General features: G+C 36.1%; 1 protein-coding gene across 2 annotated transcripts in view; it reads left to right on the top strand.

Moving 5' to 3' along the window:
• Positions 1-22,608, top strand: part of necab2 (N-terminal EF-hand calcium binding protein 2) — a 79,637-nt gene that overhangs the window by 47,970 nt on the left and 9,059 nt on the right. Inside the window, exons 6-9 of one of the 2 annotated variants that reach the window (XM_026243440.1) lie at positions 10,088-10,224; positions 10,598-10,722; positions 15,515-15,594; positions 19,902-19,958. In XM_026243440.1, the coding sequence (XP_026099225.1) occupies positions 10,088-10,224; positions 10,598-10,722; positions 15,515-15,594; positions 19,902-19,958 (399 nt within the window). The remainder of the gene's footprint in view (positions 1-10,087; positions 10,225-10,597; positions 10,723-15,514; positions 15,595-19,901; positions 19,959-22,608) is intronic. The other variant, XM_026243441.1, reaches the window with a different exon arrangement.

Below are 22,608 nucleotides of genomic sequence, written 5' to 3'. Positions count from 1 at the left end.
TTTTTGTTTTGTATTCATCAAAGAATTCTGGAAAAAAAATCTTATTGTTTCCAAAAAAACAAAAAAACATTTTTTTTAAATAATAATTTGACATTTTTAATGAGAACCTAATTAAAATGATTTCTGAAGTGGTGTGACACTGAAAACTGCAATAATGGCAGTAAATAATATTTTTAAGTATATTAAGATATATTAATTATGATTAAAAATAAGTATATTAAGATATATTAAGTATTAAATATCTTTTTAAGTATATAAAAAATCTGTGATTTTAAATTACAGTAATATTTCACTACATTAATGTTTTTAATAAAAACGTTTTTTGATAAAATAAATGTTGTTGACCATAAACTTTTTAATGGCTGTGTACAATGCTTGTGATACCTGTTTTTATAGCTCATTCTGTTTCTATTCATGCAGAAGGCAATCAGTTTAATGAACATTAAATGAGTCACTGTTGGTACATGGTAAGGCACTTTGATATGAACCCGCTATTCACACAGTGAACCCTATCAAGATGGCACAGAAGAATAACCCAATATTATAATAATTTAGCCAATGAAACTAGCAAAGAAAAAAAATCAGACACTTGCTTTCCAGCTTAGTGTACCTTCAATTTAGCTTTTTGGTTACATCCAAGGAATTTTCATTTAGATGCATTACTGATTTAAACAGTCAGCAGATTGCTGCTGCTCTTCCAATATGTTCCACTATTTCCATCTCAGACTCTTTCCTATATCGGTGGTGTGAACTGGTAATTTCACAGGCATGTTGCTGGAACTCCCGTCTGTCATTCATTACTGTCCTGAGACTCATCTCTACACTGCTAGTGTGTGAATCGCAGTCTGTGCCCATGCGCTCTAGCGCGGAGGTGGGCTCTGCGCCTGCCCTGTGAGAGCTAAGTGCTGCCACAGCGCTTGTCCTCACTTGTTCATTAAACTTCTGAGACTCCTTCTATAAATCTCTCTGCTGCTGCATTTTATAATGAACTGCAGTCCACAGCCCCAGTTGTTTGTCTATGACTTCGTTTTATGGCTGGAGAATCTTGAGCTCTATTGACTGATTCTTTTCATTAAGTGTCATTGCTGGTGAAATTCACTGCCTGTGTGAAGAGCGATGACTGAGTGGCCCTTCTTCCTCCTATTTATTGTGCTGTGGAGTAAAATGAAATTTAACTTCTCTCTGTAGCCGGTGAGGTGGCAATTAGTAGAGGGCATGGCCAGGTAGGTATAGGGTTTTTAAGCGGGCACCTCTACGGAGGCCTAGAGAGGAGGTCCAATCTGTTGTGTGGAATTGTGCTGTTTGGTAGCCTTCCCTGGTGTGTTAGTGTACAGACGTGGGCTGGTTGAGAAGACGCCAAATAGTGTGAATTTGTAGGCCGCTGGTCACACCCGTATCCATCTTGGAAGTTAGTCCAGGACTAGTGGTGGTGTTTCAGGTTTAGTTGATCGCTGTTCTTCTGGAGTTTTTGTTTTGATTTCCCCATCTAGCCAGTACCGATAGGTGTGCGCTGTATGCCTCCAGCGCTATGAGTGTATAGATGTTGTGAATCGTACTGGCTAGTGGGGTGTTTCCTCTTTTTATTTTTTCTTGTTTGAACCTCACTTCCCAGCTTCATGTTGCCAGCCAACTCTTGTACTCTTTGTACTATATTGATGCTTTAAATCACACAAACTATTTATTTGCATGAGACTTAAGTTTGCAGTGGAGTTGATTTCTGGGTGTTGGTCTATGTTTTATTTTTATTTAAAATGATTTTGGGGTTTGTATCATTTACTTAGGGGTCCATAAGAGGTTGGCTGGCTATTTACGCCCTTCATGGGGTGAATGGTTTTGTTCTACAAGGTAGTTTCTTTTTTTGATTTGATATGTATTGTTATCGATTAATTTGTCAATAAATTTGTTGAATTTTTTGGGAACATTGTAGTTCATTTTCTTTTGGTCTCCCCTTGTTTAAAGGAAGAGGCCCATTGGTAACATGTCAAAACTTTCTCTCTCCCAAAGGATACAAATGGAGAAATATTTAAGAATATACTGGAGCTTTCAAACTTCAAAAAGGTTGCAACAACACCTGAAAAGTGATTGTTTATTTGTAACAGTTTTGGACTGTTTTTCACTTGTAAATAGTGCGTCTGTGCACATTTCTCTCATGATTCAGACCACATTACTTTATCACTGGAGAAGCAATATTATAGACTGAGGTCTAAATGATGGATTTTTTTATTTATTACAAACATGCTGCTTTTCGCTTCATGTTAATTGATCACTTGGAGTCGTGTGAATTTCTGTGATGTTTTTATCAGCTGTTTAAACCCTCATTCTGACAGCACCCATTCACTGCAGGTGATCTAATGCTAAATTTCTCCAAATCTGTCCCGATGAAGAAACAAACCCATCTACATCTTGAATCTTTCATTTTTGGGTGAACTGTGAACTTTAAAATGTATTTTAGAGGACTCTAAATAAAGACATATGGAATACCTCTATGATAGCTTAAGGGTGCTTTTCATTGTAATTGCATGGAAAAAGAGGGACCGGCATCTACAAAATTACACTTTTTGTGGAAGAAAGCAAGTCATGCAAGTTTGCAGCGACAGGAGTAAATTATGACAGATAGGGTGAACCATTCTTTCATTGTCAGGAACCTGTGTCATTTTATGTTGTGAATAAAGTAGAAGAGATGGCTGAATAAGACACTGATGATGGTTTGTGTTTGAACATGGTATTACTTGCCTCCTCACCATTATGGCTTATAGAGGTGGGCACAATTGAAAGAGCTGGAGCGCTAGATTTCCTGACTGCTGTCTCAATCAGTGCAGTTACGAAACGCTCTCACCGTGACACAGATCAATGGACCTGTGTTTCTTCAGTGTCGAAAGCAAAGGATGTCACTGTCACAACGAGTCCTGCCTTTGTGATGATAATTCTCCAGCATCAAGCCGCCTGATTAAAATTGCCTGGAAAACTCAGCAAGAGGCGATTATAATTAGTAGCCCTGTTCATGTTTTCTAGTGGTGGCTGCAGCTCGAGAATAACATTGTTCTCAGATGCCTCCCACTGCCTGTGGGGTGTGAATAAAGATTCGCACTTTCAAGTTCACTGGTTGTTGTTGTTGTTGTGCGCTCTCTGAGGTAAACTAGAAATTAACTTCTTTATACAAGTCCCCTTATAAGCCTGCCATAAAGCCTATCCTCTGGAGATGCCCTTAGGAATCTAAATGTCAAACCCATAAAGGTCAAACCCACAGAGGATTTGATTGACATGTAGTTAGTGAGCAGATCTAAAAAGGTTTGTGAATAAAGATTTATTATAGGGTGTTTTTTCTTAAGTAAATTCTCTCACATTGAGATATGGATATGTGGCAATGAAGATTACTGTTGTGTGCATTTTCAGCTTATGCTCTTTTTTGTTCCTAAACGTTTTTTTCTGTTTGTGCTTTCTGCCAGCATAACTAAATCAACTGAATTTAAGACACTAACAGTTACTGTGTTCACAAATGTATTAATTGGAATATAATAGGAATATTTTTACTGAATTCTTGGAAAAACTATAAATGTACTTCCAACCTTTACCTGTCAGCAGGGCCGTGCACAGACCTTTTGAGGGGCATGTGCTGAAACTGAAAAGGGGCACCCCCCTCCCTTTTTTTATATCAAGATTATTTACTAAGCCTGCATAAAAGGAAGAAATGGTCAAATCTTCATGACAAATTCAGTAACGCAAAATAATAGTCTCAAAAGATTTAGATTTATTCACGATTAATAACAACAATAATAATAATATTATTTAATTCGATAATATAGATAAACATAAATATTTGCAGGGTCCTGTGTTTGTGAATTGCTCTTGTGTACTCCCTCTTTTTTTAAATTGCATTTATAGAGAAAAAAAAATACTTGGCTCATACATAAACATGTTAAGCAAATAATACAAATTAGCTTATAAAACCAAACAGAAACCAAAATCTTTTTTATTGAACTTTATGCACTTTTTTATGAACTTTGCAAAGAAAACAATGATATATATTCTCTTTTTTAGCTATTCTGTTTGTTTTTATAAGCTAATTTGTATTATTTGGTTAACATGATTATGAATGACATTGAGAAGAGGGGAAGGTGAGCAATGAGTCAAGTATTTTTGACAAACTTTTTTGAAATATAATTTAAGTAATTATGTCCAACTCAATTCCAGATTATAAGAAACTATAGCCATACCGCTACTATAACATATCTAACATGTATCTGCCTACCTGGCAAAAATTTTATACTGTGGTGGACCAGGGATGTTGGTCTCTTGAAGGTCTCTTATTCACTACACTTTCTCTAAAATAAGCCAGCAATGAAAAAATAAATAAAAATAGTGTGAAAAGTACAGTTGCAGTGAAAAGCATTTCTGAAGGATCACATGACACTGAAGAGTACTGATGTAATGATGCTGAAAATTCAGCTTTGATCACAAAAATAAATTACATTTTAAAATATATTTCAAATAGAAAACAGTTATTTAAAATTGTAAAAATATTATACAATATTACTGTTTTTGCTGTACTTTGGATCAAATAAATGAAGCCTTGGAATGAATCATGAATTACATTCTGCATGATAAAATATAAAAAAAATTTAATTACTACTACATTACTGTAGTAAAACCATGTTTTACTGCATTTTATACATGTGAGGACGAGCGAGAGTATACCATAACATGATTAGCCTAAATGTTAATAAATTAAGTGTATCAGCAATCATAAATCAAAGAAGAAATTTCTTAGAAATATAGTTATGTAGGTGACGAGGATCACTCGTCTCTTTGTGTAAGTGCCAGTACGAAACAGCGCGGGGGCGCACCTGTTATGATTTTCAGATGGTAAAACCTATTTATATGTTGTTGTATTACTTATCAATATGTAGTTTTTGACCAGCGAATGTGTGCAAATGTGATTTTTATTTATTTTTTTGTCATTAAAACGGCGACGGCGCCTGCCGCTGCTGGCATCACATTACATTTCCATCTAACGTTACAGGTTACAAACTAGTTTTTGTAGCTATATAGACGGAGCGCTCAGTTTTTCCTGTGGTAAAATTCATTTGGCCAAAATCGCATTTTATAAAAGATGAAATGCTACTGTATGCACAGGCTATTTAAGTGTTGGCTATATATTGGCTATGACTAGATGGCAAATGCTAGCCCTCTCTCTCAGGCGACATCCCACATGTCTCAGTCAGTGAGTCAGTCAGACATCAAATAAATAAAATATGAGCCTTTATAGACATAGTGTTTAGTAGTACTTATTCAAACAACAATATATTTATTTACCCTTCGCAAAACTGTTCAGCTGTTGTCTACTGTGCGGCTGCTGTGGAACTTCAGTTGATTCAATGAATATTCAATGAATATAGAGGGGGCGGAGTTATCAGCTTGGTGACAGCTTGAGGATCGAATAAGATTTACACAAGCTCGTTTTAAGAACTTTCATTTGCGAAATATTAGTAAAACAGACAGACAGGCGTAAAGGGTGACCAATAGCATTGATAAAAAAATAAAATAAAATAAAAAACACCACTAAAAAAAGGGCACTTCGGAGTGTAAGGGCAAAAAGGGCATGTGCTCTGCACAGGTTGAGCCCTACCTGTGTACGTGCCTGCCTGTCAGATTGGGTCAAAGGGGTCTAAGAAATATGAAAGAGCTGATTGCATGACTATGCATCTCTTTCACAGCTGCAGTGTCACACTTTATCTGTTCTTAAAGGATATAAACCCTAGTCGAAGTCTGTCAATGGACTCCTGGTTAAACTGTTCCCTCTGGGGGAGATGAAAGTGAAAATGCAGTAGCTGGAGCAGATGAAAGCCTCCCAAAAGGCTTGGCTTCCTGAAACTGTGATGTCCAAAGTTAGATAAACCTTCAGCATCACACTGAAAGATGTTTGAGTCACCTGCAGCAAACAGCAGAAGTCGAAGTGTAAGCCTTTATCTTGTAGGACTGAACAACCCATTTCCCACACACTCTCAGACAATAATGGAGGCACAGCTCAATCATCCTTCTTCTACAATAGGAAGTCTGTGTTCTCATCTCTTCATTTTCTACCAGACTGGGATTTAATCCTGGTTTTGTAAAGTCTCAGCAACTGTGATTTGGGCCTGTAAATGGATGTGTCCCTGGCTGAATAACTGCATTATGCCACGACTTCTGTTTTCAGGCTTGGCTAATGCGATTGTGATTGAATCTCTTCTCTCAATTCTCGGAAGCTTTGTCTAACTAGGTTGAGCCGCAGGTTTAGACTGTAGGTGGGAGAAAACCTTAGCCTGCCTCAGTTGTGCTCTGTAATTTTGGGAGGGTTTTTCTTTTCAAATTGTTTACCCTTTCGGCTTATTCTAGAGAACTGTTTAACCCTCTTTTCATTTGGCACTTGAAGAACAAGAAGCAGAAGAGACTGTAAATGATAATCAGAGGTGCTCGCAGGATTTCAACTCAAAGTACACAGAAACCTGACCTGACGTTATTTCTGAATTCAATTTAATATAACATTTATTTTAAATAGCCTGTATAAAATCCTCAAACTGATTAGAATAATATATTTTATTTGCTTTAAATATTTATATTTTTAATGTGGAAGAGAAAGAGTAGCTATGCAGCACTACATATTCAGTATGATAATTATACTTAATACATTAATTTTAAATAAATGTATAATATATCTAAAATATAATTTTACTTAGCACTGAATGGTAAAATCCAGCTTTTGGAAATGTGTGTTTGTAAAGTTTAGACTAGTACAATGGTAACTGTGTTATGGTGGTGCAAAAATACATTAAAAAATGATAAATAGCAATTTAATGTATTGGATAGAGTATAATGGAGCTGAACAAATGCTTGTATGTTGTATAATTATCTTGCACAGTATCTGTGTACCTTGTATCTGTGTGTATCTGTATCAGCCAGCCTTGTCAACAAATACAAAGGTGTGACTAACTTTTTTTTTTTAATTATGTAGATATGTTATTATAACTGTAAGCTTTTATCTATTTTGAAAAACACTAGATGTTCTCTGTTCAGACATAAGCCAATTAATCGTATCCTAGCAACAGCACTCAATATGTTTCTTAGCAACAGCATTTTGTGATATGCAAAATTGCATTTAAAGAGCCTGGGACAAATCAGTCAAATTACTTGTCCCACCATAATATGCCATTTTATTCTGGGGTTCTTTTGCCGTTGGCTGTTTAAAATGACCAGCATTGGTTATTAAGCTTGATATGAGGGATTCTTGCTACCCGGTTTTCCTTTGAACTATGAAATATTGCGTAAGTGGAAGTACTGTCCACTTGTCTGCGTTTGCCACGCTCATTATATTTAATGCTTGCTCTGCAAAGGACAAAAATGTTACGTGTCAGCGCTTTCATTTTATTTATATTTTACCAAAGATCTATATTCTCTGTGGAAAATCATGTACTGTATGTGTCATTGTTTATTTTGTGGAAAACCTGTCTTTACGCATCACATATGATGCTCTTCATGACTATTTAGGTCTCAGCTTGAGCACAGGTGTCTCGGGACGCTTCAGTCCAGTATGTCACTCATTGTTATTCAGTAATTCACCTTATCAGTCACACTTTCATAAGTGCCTAGAGCATATTTTACAGAAGGGTGACAGACCATTTGTTCATTTGTGGTTGGGTATATGTGTTGCTGGAGCCATAATAGAGAAGAATGAATATTTCATGACACCGAGGTTTAAACCCCATATCCTTATGCACTCATGCAGTCTGTGCACCAAGTCATTAGATTCGTTGCAAGCATGGTGTTGTCCTGAGAATTTAAACACATACCTCTTTAAAGGCCTGTCATGGTTATATAGAGTTTTGATTATCTTCAGGTTATTGGTTTTACTGCCTGATTTACTTCTAACATCATCATTTCTGTCATTTGGTTAAAGCATTTTGCAGGATTGAAAAGTTATTTGTTTTGCCAGTTCTGTTGAGAAGTCATGTTTATTTAGGCATGGACGGTAAGCACTACATCCATGCTTGCTGATGTGTGTTAAGGCCCTCTTTGGCACTAAAATGCAGTGCAGAGCTGCTGACCTGACATACCGTTAGCATAAATCATTCGGAATCGTCCCAGCCGTCATCGTCACCACCTGGAGGCTCCTTGTTTAGGCAGGTGGCCATGACAAACTAGCATCCTCCATTTAGAAACACATCTTTATTTATCACCACACTACCAACTTTTTAATGCAATGTCACAAAAATTATATTAGCAAACAGGGTTACAGGTCAGGGTTATTATACTTAACTAAAACTAAAGCTGAAACTAAGATTAAAACCATAAAAAAGTGTTACTTCAAAATAAAAAATAAATAAATAAACTTATTTAAGCTAGTTTCCAAGGCAACATAACTAATTTGAATTTAATTTAAACTAAATAAAAATGCCTATAACTACATAGACACAATCATTTTTAGTACAAAAAAAAAAAAAATACAAAAACTGAAAATGTCAAAATATAAAAAAGTAAAAACCTGTAATAGTATCTTATTGATACTGAATTAATCATTTTCATGTTATTTTTGATAAGCAATATATGGCTAATATTAAAATCCTATAATATTTTATACTATTTTTAAAAATGAAAACACTAAAAATCATTTTAAATGTGAATTTAGGCAACAAAACAATGAAGTGTACATATATATTGTGTATATCTCATGCATCCGTAGCCTGAAAATTCTGTCATTTACTCGCCCTCATGTCATTTCAGACCTGTTTGACTTTCTTTCTTCTGTGGAACACAGAATATTATATTTTAAGAACTAATATGATATTTTAAGAATTATATTTTTGATCATTTGATGATAGTCAGTGTGGTCCAAACCAACAAACCTCTGTGGAACACAAAAGAAGTCAGATTACAGATTTGGAACAACATGAGGTTGAGTAAATTATGAAATATAATTTCTGGTTTAACTATACCTTTGAGCCATAGATCAAACCTGCAAGTTTTCATTTCCAGGGCTTAAATTTAACCACTAGGCAACACAACCCCACACTTCTCTCTTCTTGGACTGACGGAGCACTACAGGCTCCCAGTGCTCCCAGATCTCCTTTATTACTCCTTCTGTTATGGTCTTTTATACACAGTCATCCTAAATCTGCATGGCAATGCGGCATAATATACGAGATACCAGCACTGCAGTCCAATTTTACTCCCTTGCCAATGCTGCCTTTCCATTTGGATATTCAGTTGCAATCAGTAGTGAAGGCCAGGGTTGGTTAAAATGCTGACCATGACAATCTTTCTGCAAATCAGTGCATATTATCAGTGCCAATGGACAATGACTGAGCAAGTGAAAGACTAGCTGTTTACTTTTTGTTTTTTGTTTTTTGTTTTTTTTACAATGCCCAGGATTTTAGTCTTGGCTGTTGCTCAAGAGAATTGCATTATTGTTGGTTTTTGCCATCCTGATGATATCAAGGTAGGACAATGATCAAGAACATATGAGGAAATTGCAGAAAAAGATGAGACATTCGTGGTTGAGAGATTGTAAACCTCTAACTGAGACTCCACAGTCGCCACTCTAAGTGTTTGACAGAATCCATGTGTTTATATGTGCAATAATAGTGATTAAAATTCAGCACTTAAGCTACTTCAGGGCCATAGTCTTTAACACTTTCAGAGTGCATTTCTTTCAATACAACACACTTGTGTGTGACATTATGTCTCTACAGTGTAAAACAGACCTTGAGTGTTTGGGCAAGCGGTCAAAATGTCACCAGATCAATGAGTGTTGGCTCCTCTAATGTCCAATATTGCAAGCTTTCAGAACTTAACTTGCCCTAAGCTTTACTTACATGAACCGCATCTTGTTTTTCTTGTTTCTTTGAGCTCATTCCAGATATGTTTATCCCCTGGGCCCGTCTGGAGATTTGCACCTCTGGTTGTTTTGCTTAAAGCTGGAGCAAAGTTCTCTAGAGTTTCTCAAACATAACTTAATCAAATATACATGCTTAAGATCCTCAGAAAAGTGCTGATGTGCTCTTATCTCTCTGGCTCCTCTCCTATTCCTCTCTTTTTTCTCTCTCACTCACTGTAGGTATATGAACGTGGAACTAATGTTGAGCAGTTTGTGACCCGCTTCCTGTTGAAGGAATCAGCCAGTCAGATCCAGTCTCTGCTGAACTCTGTAGAGAGTGCTGTGGATGCCATTGATGAGCAGCATTCATCAGTGGGGTGAGAAATAGAGCATGTCCCACCATGACACAAAGCATGTGATCCACAGTTTCATAAACATACATATCCATTAGGACATGAATATCCCCATAACTTAAGTAAACTTTGAATTTAGCAAATGCTTTATGTCTACATTACAGTAATTGCAGGATTTAAATGGCTTGTGGACAATAACAATAATAGAGCAGTTTTGGGATCTCACATGGGTATGGGATAGAAAATGGATGCATTGTTGTAGCAGTCTATTTAATTGATTATTGGGCTGCAATCGTATATTTGAAAAGTATTTAAGTAAAAAAAATACTCAAATTAATTATTTAGCTGATTTCAGTTAAACATTTAACTTGTCCTTGATCTCCCTGTTGTGACCTAGATCCTACCCTAGTAAGACCAGCCCACGCGTCCCAGATAGGCGTTATGAGGTCCCAGTGCCAGATTATCCTCCCAACAACAGAGTCAGTGCAAAGGAGAGCATGAGGAACATCAACACAGGTGCAGGTAAGGTGATCACAAAACCCAGAACCGAACCCAAACCGAGTAAAAACATGCAATTTGGTACAGTTGCAGATATTTATATGGATGAAAAGTTAGGGGAAAATCTGATAGCATGTTATGTTAATCAATGAGATCCTCATACCAGTATAGCAGACTACTTACAGTGCATATAGATATCTTGTTACTCTATATCTCCCAGTAATATGTGTATAGTAAGATATTAAAGGGGGTGGGGAACTATAATGTAGTGAAATACAATGATAACTGTGAGATGTACAAATAAACATTCCTCAAAAGCCTGATGCATCATATTTGATACTCACTTTTTAACATGAATTGTGAAGTGATGTTTAGATAATCAAGTACACCTAAGTTGATTTATACCAGTAAGGTGGACAGTTATAATAAAAGTTATTTTACTTGCTAAAAAAAAGTATTAACGACTGTATCAGTCAGATGACAGAAGGAATGTAGAATATTGTGTCCAAGTTTTTGATCATGTTGATAATTTAGAGGCCTTAAAAACTTGTCTATCAAATATAATTCAGTCTTTATAGGGTTAAGTATGTACTTCTGCAGTAGATATGTTACCAGGATTCAAGCCTGAAATAATGTTAATCTGGAAAATTCCGGTCTCACAAAACTTACAAAAGTTACTTTTACATACTGAATCTACTAAGTTTCCAAGTATTAGCATAAATGCAGCATGCATCTGTTTATATGAGCAGAACCAGCTGTGACGAGACATTTTGAACAGGGTTATGATGAAATGGTTGGTTCTTATTCCATACGCCTGAGAGTTCTTTTCCAAGAAACTTCTAATTTTTGTCATTTACATAAGCTCTGTTCCAAACCCTAGCAAGCTGTCTTGCTGTTTACTTCTTACACAGAGAGCTGCCTTCTACAGCAGAATAGGCATAAAAATACAAAACTGTTCAAGACTTTATTATACAGTTGAAAAGTTTGGGGTCCTCAAGATTTTTAAAATGTTTTTATAGAATACTTTCATGCTCACCAAGGTTGCATTAGTTATTATTTATGCATTAATTATTTAGCCATACTGCAGTAAAAACAGTAATATAATGAGACTATTACAATTTTAAAAAGCTGTTTTCTAATATATTGTAAAAATGTAATGGGAAATGATGGCAAAGATGAATTTTCAGTTTCAGTTGGGTAACGCTGGGTTCTTGGGGAAGCTGAACACGGTAAACTTTCCCTCAAATGCAGAAACGCACTTATTTGGAGGCATTCTCGAACAAATCCTATGCAGCGCTGGCAACGATTTTGAAGCATGTTGATGTGCGCGGTCTCGCTCTCCTCTGGTAAATGTGTGTGCACAGGCACGCTTTTCCGGGAGAAATGCTCATATAAGGACTTCCGTTCTCGTCTACGTCATTAGATCCGAGATCGAAAAAAACAAGCCGAAACTTGTACCAACCCAGAAGTAAGATTTTCGGCACAGAAATTCTCAGTCATTCTTCTAAATTATTTTTTTAAAACTTTGGCCATGTTTAGCATGAGAATCCATCTCTTTAACACGGTGAACAACTCTGAATACATGAAACACCATTGTACCCCCGCTTTAAAAGACAGCATAATTATAATCCCTACATTCTGTACCTCACCTATGAAACTTAAAATGACTAAAACTACTATACTGCCCTAGTATGATTGATTCACAAGGAAATGGAGACATAGTGCAAACCTCAGGGAAATCTCCACTGAGACATGATGGCTGGTCCTCAGCCAGGGTCTGTGAGAGAAAAGACTGACTTTAGCAATATTACCCCCATTAGAACAATTGGCACATAGATTAGAGGCGCTACACTTTCAGTACTATTTTCCTGCAATGTTTTAGTGGAGGTTTACTTGAAGACTTTACACATTTCTTTATTACTTCTATTCAACATAGGGTTTGTTTTTCCAAACATTGCATAAATCAATTTGGTAAGAATCTTTTTTTGTGGTGCAGACATGGTGGCCAACTACATTATCATGCAAAACATTCGCATTTACCATTCTGTGTGCCGTCTAATTGCCAAAGGCAATGTTAAAGTCTGTCAAAGATGTGGTTAACAGGCTTTCCCGTGGGTTTTCTGTATCAACAAACTCCACATTCCCATTACTGATGAGATTTGGGCCTGAGCTCCAGTGAGTTAGTTATGAAACCACTCTTAAGAGACACTAAAACAGCACAGCGCCATTCATGTGCCAAGTCAGCACATGATGCAACTGAAGAAATGTGTGAGTTTTTAATGAGAGAGGGTGGGAAAAGGTCTTCCTCAAAGCGTTCCCAAGTTTTAGTCAGAAAAAGGAGTTAGAGGGTGCCGGGAGATATGGTAACAAATTAATTCTAGTGTTTTTCTTTTTTTCCTAGTCAGAGAGAAAGGAAATATATGATTCTTTTTGAAATGCCCATCTCACTTTCCTCATCCTCTCAGTGCTAATAAAATAGTCATGCAGTCAATTTCTCCAAATCAACCAAGCAATACATACATTTCTGTTGCTGGTTTATCATTCAAACAGATCCAGAGCTTCTTTGGAAAAGTGGCTGTCTGATCTTAGTCTGTCTGCATTTTAGCAGGTCTGTTAGAAGACATTTCAGAACAAAAAGCTGTAAAGGAAAGCTCCTTATTAATGGTTAATAATATAGATCTCAATTGCCCTATCGTTTACATTCGTTTTATTATAGAGTTGGCCTGTCCAATATGCCAATATTGTTCGAGTGACACCACAGTGCTGAATTGAAGAGGTCTGTTTTATGGGTGATGTTCAAACACTGGCACTAGTTTTAAATTTCCCCTAGACGCTGATAAAGCTGACTCGGCTCACAATAAAAGGGCCATTCTAGCAGTCAGCTCCGGCAGGGAGAGCCGTGATTGGAGTGTGCTGTCCAAGCTCTAGTTTATGAGTATATTTATCAATACTTCTGCAAGATTTGCTTTGCACATGGCACTTTTTCTCCCATCAGACAATCAAAGGCTTTTCTCAAATTGCTTTCCCTCTCTTACTCGACTCTCTGCCTTATTTCTGCTCATATTGCACAAACACACACACACAGGCACAGTTCTATAGGTTTGATTCATACAATTCGATGATATACAGTGATTCTTTCTGATACTGGATTACCATTATTGGATATTTAATTGTGCATGCACATTATCCCGGATCAACACTTAAAAGTGTATTTAGAATAATTTCTTTGCACTACCGTATTTTGAAACAGCACTATATGTAAAGCCAGATAGCCCAAATTCTCAAAACTGACCAATGAAGGAAAAAAACCTGTTGTGCCTGGAGAGTCTCACCTTAAGTTCGCCTTTTTTGGATCGTTGTGTTTCACGGTGTTTCAATCTAGGCAAGACTTTTTCCAATTTTCCATAGCTACCATATTGGCATGTCATTCATTTGACAGCACTCAATCTGGAAGGAGCAGGCGGTCAGGCAAGCGTTTGGGTTCGGCCCAGCTTGGTCCTGACTGGAGTCTGAAATGATGTTCTTTCCAAGTCAGTATGTCGTGGATAAAGCGCCCAAGCTAATTTACATGACAGTCTCATAAGCAGGAAAACCATGTGGCAAGACTCCCAAATTATCTTCATCCATTCCAATTTTTACTGTATGAGTGAAGAAATGTCTATGGCTATATTGCTGTTCTTATGAAAAAAAATGGAGATGTAATTTGAACATTACAAACTATATTAGAATTTTCAGTGCTGATTTCATAATAAAATATGCAGAATTCTGTGGCATATTGTAATATTGAGTAATATTGAGTTAAATGAATCTACGAGTACTCTTAGGTAGAAAACATAAACAACATAAACATAAAAACAGTGAGCTACAACATAAAAAACATAAACAAATTAGCAAAAATATTCCTAAATAAATAAAAGGTGGGCGACGTGTAGATGTGTAGGCATTGATTTTGAAATCTGATAAACATTCCATACAGTTCTGCACACAGACATTCTCATGGGACTGTTTCTCATCATGAAAGGAACATGTTTACGTGAGCAGTGTATATCTACTGTCTATCTGATGCATGTTTCACAATATGCTGTGCTACAGTATGCCCTAATATTATTCATTTTTAGAAAACTTCAAACTGGACTCAGATCAGTATTGATGTACTGTATCATATTGATTTAGTGACCGTTTCACTGTGCTTTTAAAAGGTTTCAGACCCTGTTCTTTTGATCCCACTATTGCTATGGTAACAGTTAATGTGCTCCAAAGTGTCTCCCCTCCCCGTTATCCTGGCCTCATCAACACAAGGGAGGTGTTAAGGCATAATTGGTTTGGCACCTCAAGTAGGAATGATTTCAAAGGCAGGAAAACCTTTTCCCTCATTAATAGGATCTGTCATTGCATAAAAGAAAGAAAGGAAGGGTAGAAATCATGTTAATCACTCTCCATTTGTGTTGTTTTTGTGAAAATACTGTATGTACTCATTATTCATAATGGAACTACAACCATGGTACATTCATGGTATCAGATGGTAATACTATGGTACAATTCCAGAAAACCGTGGTAGTACTTTCAGGACTTTTTTATGTGTCATCTGCCCTAATGAACACGTTTGATGTGTAAAAACTCAAAGTAGTTCGCAAAGATGTGTAAATGTCCATTTTAGTCTTCGTAATAACTAGAGCTCATTAATAATGTCTAAAGGTTTGATTCGCCCTGTCGCATTGCTATGACAGCCACTCTGAGATGTTTTAGGTTCCTGGAAGAGTAAAACATCATTAAAACTATCTGCAAATTATGCATTGTGCCTCTCTGTCTCTGTCAGGAGCTGTGGAGGTGAGAAAAGAAGGACTTGAGGCACAGATCAGCCGACTGGCTGAGCTGATTGGACGTCTGGAGAATAAGGTAAGAAGTTCGTCTTAAAATACTGAGAGGTCAAGTGCTTCCTCCTGGGAAGAGTCTTATAATAGCAAGAGGTCAAAATCCACAGACGTGTGCAGATGAAATCTAGTGTATACTATTAAGACACTGAAAATGAAAACATGGTTGATAACAAATGGAAAGATATAGCTTAGTTTCTTGTAGTTATTGTTTTGGAAAATGACTTGATTTGAATAAATTGTGTATCATTATGAACAAATTTTATATAAGTGGTGGTTTGATGACAGTCAAGTATATACTACCATTCAAAAGTTTAGAGTAAGTTAATTAAATGCTGTTCTTTTGACAATTCTATTCGTCAAGAAATCTTTAAAAAAGTATCATGGTTATCCCAAAAATATGAAGTCGCAGAAGTGTGTACCGTGATAGTCACATGACACTGAAGATTTGAACAATGGTTGCTGAAAATTCTGCTTTGCTGTCACAGGAATAAATTATGTCTTAAAATATATTAAAATAGAAAATGATTAATTTAAATTGGTAGTATAAGGGTAACCTGTAAATATCAGAGTAGGTAAATATTTTTATTAGTCAAAAAATTTGGTTTAAAGGCCATGACATACCAAAATGACAACTAAGAAAGCTGACTGTGTTGTTGTCTCACGTCGCATAAACACATTGCAGCGTCTACAGCAAGCGGCCAACTAACATCTGCAGGCTGTGGCTGTGTGAGAGGAAATAACTGTTTGTATCTGTAAAATTAGAACAGCATTAATTTGCTTGAGCAGATTGATCCGACCACTTGTTGACTTTATTGTGGAAAGAGCTTTTCTGCTCCCCTTCCTTTACCTAAAATACAGCTCTGTAATTTCTTTTACTGCTGCACATACTGTACATCCACTTATGCACACACATGCACACTCTAATAATTACACACATTCATATGTAAAGCACTGAGAGGTGATTTAAATTGCATTTAGCAAAGCCAGTAATCTTTTCTTCCTATAGTTATTACTTTCACTGCTCAGGAGAGCAGTGAAGGAGAGCAGGAATGATACGGTGAAACAAAGAAAGCAATTAAACAGACCTGTCAGCCACAGTACTGCACCAGTAGATGACTGTTTTTACCATTATATTCTATTCACTCGACATTTATGTAATTTTTCTTTCTTGGTTAACCATTATTTCAACATCTGTCTCTTTGCTCTTGGTCATTTTATTATGTGTGTCTGATAGACATTGAGCACCGTGAACTAATGGAGTCCCCAGTTGAAACTGACATGTTCTTATTGCTGGAGCTAAGAATAGCCAAACCTACCCAACTGGTTTATTGCTATCTCAGTGGAAGGGAGGTTCTGACACATCCTGGGATGAAAGAGAGGATGTCTGGGTTGAGCAGCAGAGAATGCCGTGGCACTGGATGATATTTTTGATTTCGGTCCAGAGAGATTAACAATGAGACATGCATATACAATCAATTCTATAATGCAGGAAGAGAAATCTTTAGAAGAGCTTCATTTTAAATCAATTCACTTGAAAATGTTAATTTGTGATATGCAAAACTGTTCAAAAGTTGGGGTCAGTAAGATTTTTTTAAATAAAATTTTAAAGAAAATATTTGACAAGGAGGCTATAAATTGATCCGAAGTGACAGTAAAAGCATTTATAGTGTTACACAGGATGTCCATTTCAAATAAATGCTGTTCTCTTGAACTTTCTCTTCATCAAAGAATCCTGAAAAAAAATGATCACAGTTTCCACAAAATTATTAAGTGCCACAACTGTTTTCAACATTAATAATAATACGAAGAAATGTTTCTTGATCCGTAAATCGGTTTTTAGAATGGTTTCTGGACGTTCAAGTGACGCTGAAGACAAGAAATTTCAGATTTGCCATCATAGGAACATAATAAATGGAAACAGTTAATTAAAAATTGTAATAGTATATCACAATGTTGCAGTTTTTACTGTATTTTTGGTCAAATAAATGCAGCCTTTGTGAGAAAATCTTATTAACCTCAAACTTCTGAATGTATATAATAGTTACTGCATAGTTACTTTTAATAATTCAAAACATTTTTGATCTTTTAGTGACTTGGTTCTCTTTCATCTGCTTGTCTGCGTTGCTTTACACAATAGTATTATAAACTCATTCTGAGTTTGAATTTTGTTGGGAGTTTTCTCAAATCAGTAACATATTTTTCCAGCTGCCTTGTTGAACACTGTTCTTCTGCTCAGTCCCCTGTGAGATCTGCCATTGTTGATCAGTACAACCAGACATGCAGCATTGCTTGCTTAATGCATGCTTCTAAACATTCATCCTCAAAGCCTTCCATTTAAAGCTGCAGTCGGTAACTTTTGACGCTCTAGCGGTTAATAAACAGAACTGCTTGCGTCTTGCAGAAGAACATTGTAGCCGGAACTACTTCTCTTTGTTTATGTCTATGAAGAATCACAAAGGTACTGGGTTACTCCGCCGCGGTACCCACGAAGCAATCGAAAATAGTCAGAATATAAACACTTATTATAGGTGCACCCTAGTGATTCAGGACAAGCTAAAAACACAATTTGGAAAATGGATTCATGGTGTACTCGCTTATTATATACATTTTGTAAATTGATTTTTTCACAGATTATCTGTCTCATATTCTACTGTCAGGAATAAATAAATGACAGGTTTCACAAATATGTAAAAAAATACATTTTTACAAAAGTTACCTACTGCAGCTTTAATTGAAATGTCAAATGTAGCACTGTACGTCTGTCCTGTCCTGTTCCCCATTCTCACTGTCGCTTTAGCAGACAGGGCAGCCTGACTTTGGTGACCCGCTTTGGGTCACAGCTGGATCAGTCATCAGAACGCTCTTGTTGTCTGCATAATGTGCCCTCACAGCTTTAGGAAATGTATCATTTCCTTTTCCATCCGGTTGTGGCACCCTGATAGACTCCAATCTCTGTGGAGACTAACACTCAAGCCATTCCTGCAGTATTCATACTCGACAGTGAGGCGGTTGTCATTTTTGCTATTATTTTTGGGAGATAACCCGCCATCACTTTTCACAGTAAGAGAGACAGCTGCATGAATTTGTGGCATCATTACCGGTCATTATGTACTCCGTCATTCTGTGATGGGAAGGAATATTCCACACAATCCCTGTTCGCTTATGGATGGACTGACAAGAGATACCAGCGCTTCTCTTTTTATGAGGCACATAATGATTCATACATTGCGATGGTGTTAACTTTTCAGAGTCGGGGATGCTGTAAATTCCTTATGAATTCATAAGGTATTGGAATATAGTGAGAATATTTCAAATATATACTGTTCTTGTTTACAGCTTTTTCATTATCTGCATATATCATTACATGGCAGTGACAGTGCTTATAGCCTCTATGGAGGAACGAAAAAATACTTGCAGGTTTTCTTTCACTGCTCTGACGTGAAACATGTCATGAAACATTACCTACCATTATATGTCAGCAACAAATCTAGTTGAAATTAATCGGAGTTGAGAAGAAACTAGTATGATCTTAACCCAAATGTACCATTTCATGTGAAATTCCCTGTTTTAAATTTAAAATCATGACATTTTTATCACTTTCTACTTGTAAAACCACCTGCCACAGACTCAGTGTTTTCATCTTGAAATGTTAACATTTTCAAAATAGAAATTTACATACTGTATGTATTTTTAAGAAAACCGTAGGAGTGAAGAAAGACATTAATAAACCTTTTTTAGTTTTACAGCTGTGTCGCTGTGAACAATGTCATATGTTTATGAAAACATTTGGAAAATCGGGCAAAATCGAAGTCAGTTGCCCTGATGAGTTCTGTATTTGTTTTTGTACTTATTTTTGTAATTATGATTCATTTTCTCTGCTTTGTCAACTCAGTCAAATTTGAGATTTTAAGTCCTATAAATATATACACCTGAATTACTAAAAGGCTTCTGTATGATTTTCTGATTGTGGTGATAAACATCCTTTAATTCATTGAATACAAATACAATAAATATTTGATATTATTTTAACTCTTTTGTTATTGACCCACACTGAATGATTGGCAATTACACACAATTATGAAAACATGAACTTTTTAAACATATTAATTCAAAATGACTACTTAATACGTAAACTGTTTTTATTAAAATTGTTTTAGTTTCTTCCTTCCTTTCTTTTTTTTTTTGTTGTAAAGTCCGACAGATGTGTTTAAGCGATTCATCTGTCAAGCTCACCTGACTGAGTGTTTGCAGACAGACAGCAGCAGTGAAGGGCAGCTGAGGGGGATAGTGAATTCACTAGTGGCTTTTCTGTTCTGGTTTTTGTTGCAGACAGTTTGGTTTGACCTACATCAGCGACTAACAGACACTGATGGCACAACTAGCGCAGTAAGTACTAAAGCACAACTTACATACCAAATAGCATGAAAAAATGCATAAAAAATAAAAATGCATGACCAATTTCACCGTTTGCCTCCATGTTAAAACACAAAAACAGCGTTATTAATTACAAGCAGTGTCAAATCAAGATTGACTCCTCGTGGGTCTCTCCAGAGCTCCTCATGCTGTTCCACACACCTGCAGCAAATCTGCCACCTGTTCCTCAGGATTCAGCCACATTTCTTTCTCAATATGAAAGCACCAGCACTGTGTTTAATACCAGCATGCTCCGGGAGTCATTTGTGCCTCTAAAAGATAAGAGGCAGTCTCACACTACACCTCGCCAGGCCACAAATCAGTCCCGCTCTGTGTGGACCATTGATAAACACAGCAGCACATGAAGGGAATGCACAGAAATATCATACGGTTCGGTTCAGTTAAAGTGTGGGAGTGCTGGGATTTCAGCTCTTGTAGAACTTTGTGATTTAAAAGTTTTAGATCTAATAAAGAAAAGATTGCATTGTTTAAAAATAGGAAAAAGTGCAACTGAGTTCAGGGTGTAACAGAGATCTTTGCTCAAATTGACTCCCATCTTATTGACATTGGAGGGATCAGGTTTAATTGAATCATTTCTTTTTGTCCATTAATCCTTGTCGATGGGGGCTGAACAGGTTCCACCTGACAGCATCAGTGTGTGCGTCTGTGTTTGTTGGTTAACACAAGCTTTATTTTGTGACCAATAAGATATTTGTTGTATTAATCACACCTACAATATTGTCAGGGTGTCCTGCAGTTAATAAAATACAGACCAGAAATGAGCCATTTTAAAACAATGACGTGTTATTTCTTTGTTTACAAGTGATTATTGCTCCATTTGTTTATAGTAAATTGCATGCGTTTTGACATTTGGATGAGAAGAAAGCATTTTAACGAAATTAACCTCATTTTAACAACATTTTGTTGTGAGGGTCAAAGACGTTAAGATGTCCACATCAAAAAAAATTTACAAGTGATTTTGTGTCCATAGAAAGCACATTAAATGTGAGTAAAATGTCTACTTTTAAGGTTTTAAATAAGTTTTTGGAGAATAAAATGTCAGAATTTGGTTGAAATAATGTTACATTGTCATTCAGTGTAACACAATATTTATGCAAAAATTCTAACAACATGCTTATTCTGATGTGTATATATTAAAATATCTAAATGAATAATGGAGAATACTAAATTTTATTGTGTTTTAAATTAGTACAAAATTCTTACTGACAAATGGGCAAAACCTAGGATGGTATCAAATGTTAAAAATGTCAAATTACAACTCATTAGTATTTGGGGTGAAAGTAATTAGTCTTTTAATATGTCATAAATAGATTTTTGTTGTAAATATGCCTGACAAGATTGTTACACTGAATGACATTTTACTGGGTGTCTTCTGTAAATCAGGGCAAAATGTATGATATTTATTTTTTGCTCAGAAAAACAAAAACAAAATGCAATTAAATAAAACCGATAAAAACTTTTTGCATTTTTTTTGGGGGGGAAACTACAACCGTTTAAACCAGTATTACACTTTTATTTATGCTTAAACACTTTTTCGTCTTTGACCCATGAACAGTAATGCCGAGTATTTAAAAGAAAAGGGACATGTACAGGTAACTGTAGATTTTTATTATAGCAATAGTGTATTTATTCACACCCTCATATATTTGAATATGTATGAGTACATATATTAGCATATGATTATTGCTGCTTAGGTTTTTGGTTTTCCTCCTGTAAATTTTATGTAAATCTTTACAGTGAGCTACATACAGGTTGTACATTTCACACGTATATAAACAAAACATGTTCAGGCATCACATCAACAATCTGCTGCCAACTCCAAATATATAATATATAATATAAGAAAGTGTTTCTTTTATCTATAACAGCATGGAAATGCTACAAGAAGGGTGGGGTCTTAGCTTCTCTTCAAGCCATTTTTAGGACTAAATACTGATCAGTCCAACAGCTTTCTATTTTTTATTTTTTTATTCACTGACTTAAATAAACTCTTAGACCACCTGCAGTGCTTGTTTTTAATTGGCCAGGAGGAATATAAATCAGCCATCTGCTTATAAAACCACCGAAGATAGGCAGAAAGAGAAAAAGAGAGCTATCTGAAGGAGTTATACAACTACATATCTGAAAGCCATCTTTACCCATTAAGAGAGAATTATCATTGGATGGATGCAGAAAGGGAAAATGAACTGCTCTCATTTATGCCTCTCAGACTTTAACAAAGCAGCTCATTTAAAGAGATGCTAAAGTTCAGAAGGGAAGAAATTAAAATGTGATTTAGTTTGTGTTACCAGTGAAAGGAAAAATGGGGGTAGAAAGATGCCTATCAGAAAGAAATGGGACGGTATTCCCCAGTTTCCATGGTAACGGTGAAATTGCTCAAACCCTCTGAGGTTTCTATCATTTTTCATGGACTCGCACTGTACCTGAGAGATTCTACTCACTTGCATGGTAGGAAATTGTGCACATAAAATACTCCTTTCTTGTATGTGTTTCACAGTGATACATAATGTAGAGGTGGAGCAGTTCAACTCCACATGGAGGTCTTTAGGGTTCATTTGTTTAGGTTCCCTTCTGAGCTAAAGAGAAACTCTCTCTCTCGCTC

The sequence above is a fragment of the Carassius auratus genome, unplaced genomic scaffold, assembly GCF_003368295.1.
Source record: "Carassius auratus strain Wakin unplaced genomic scaffold, ASM336829v1 scaf_tig00003529, whole genome shotgun sequence".
In the NCBI taxonomy this organism is placed as follows: Eukaryota; Metazoa; Chordata; class Actinopteri; order Cypriniformes; family Cyprinidae; genus Carassius; species Carassius auratus.
The sequence above is the reverse complement of the archived record's forward strand: the minus strand, read 5'-3'. Positions and strand labels throughout refer to the sequence as shown.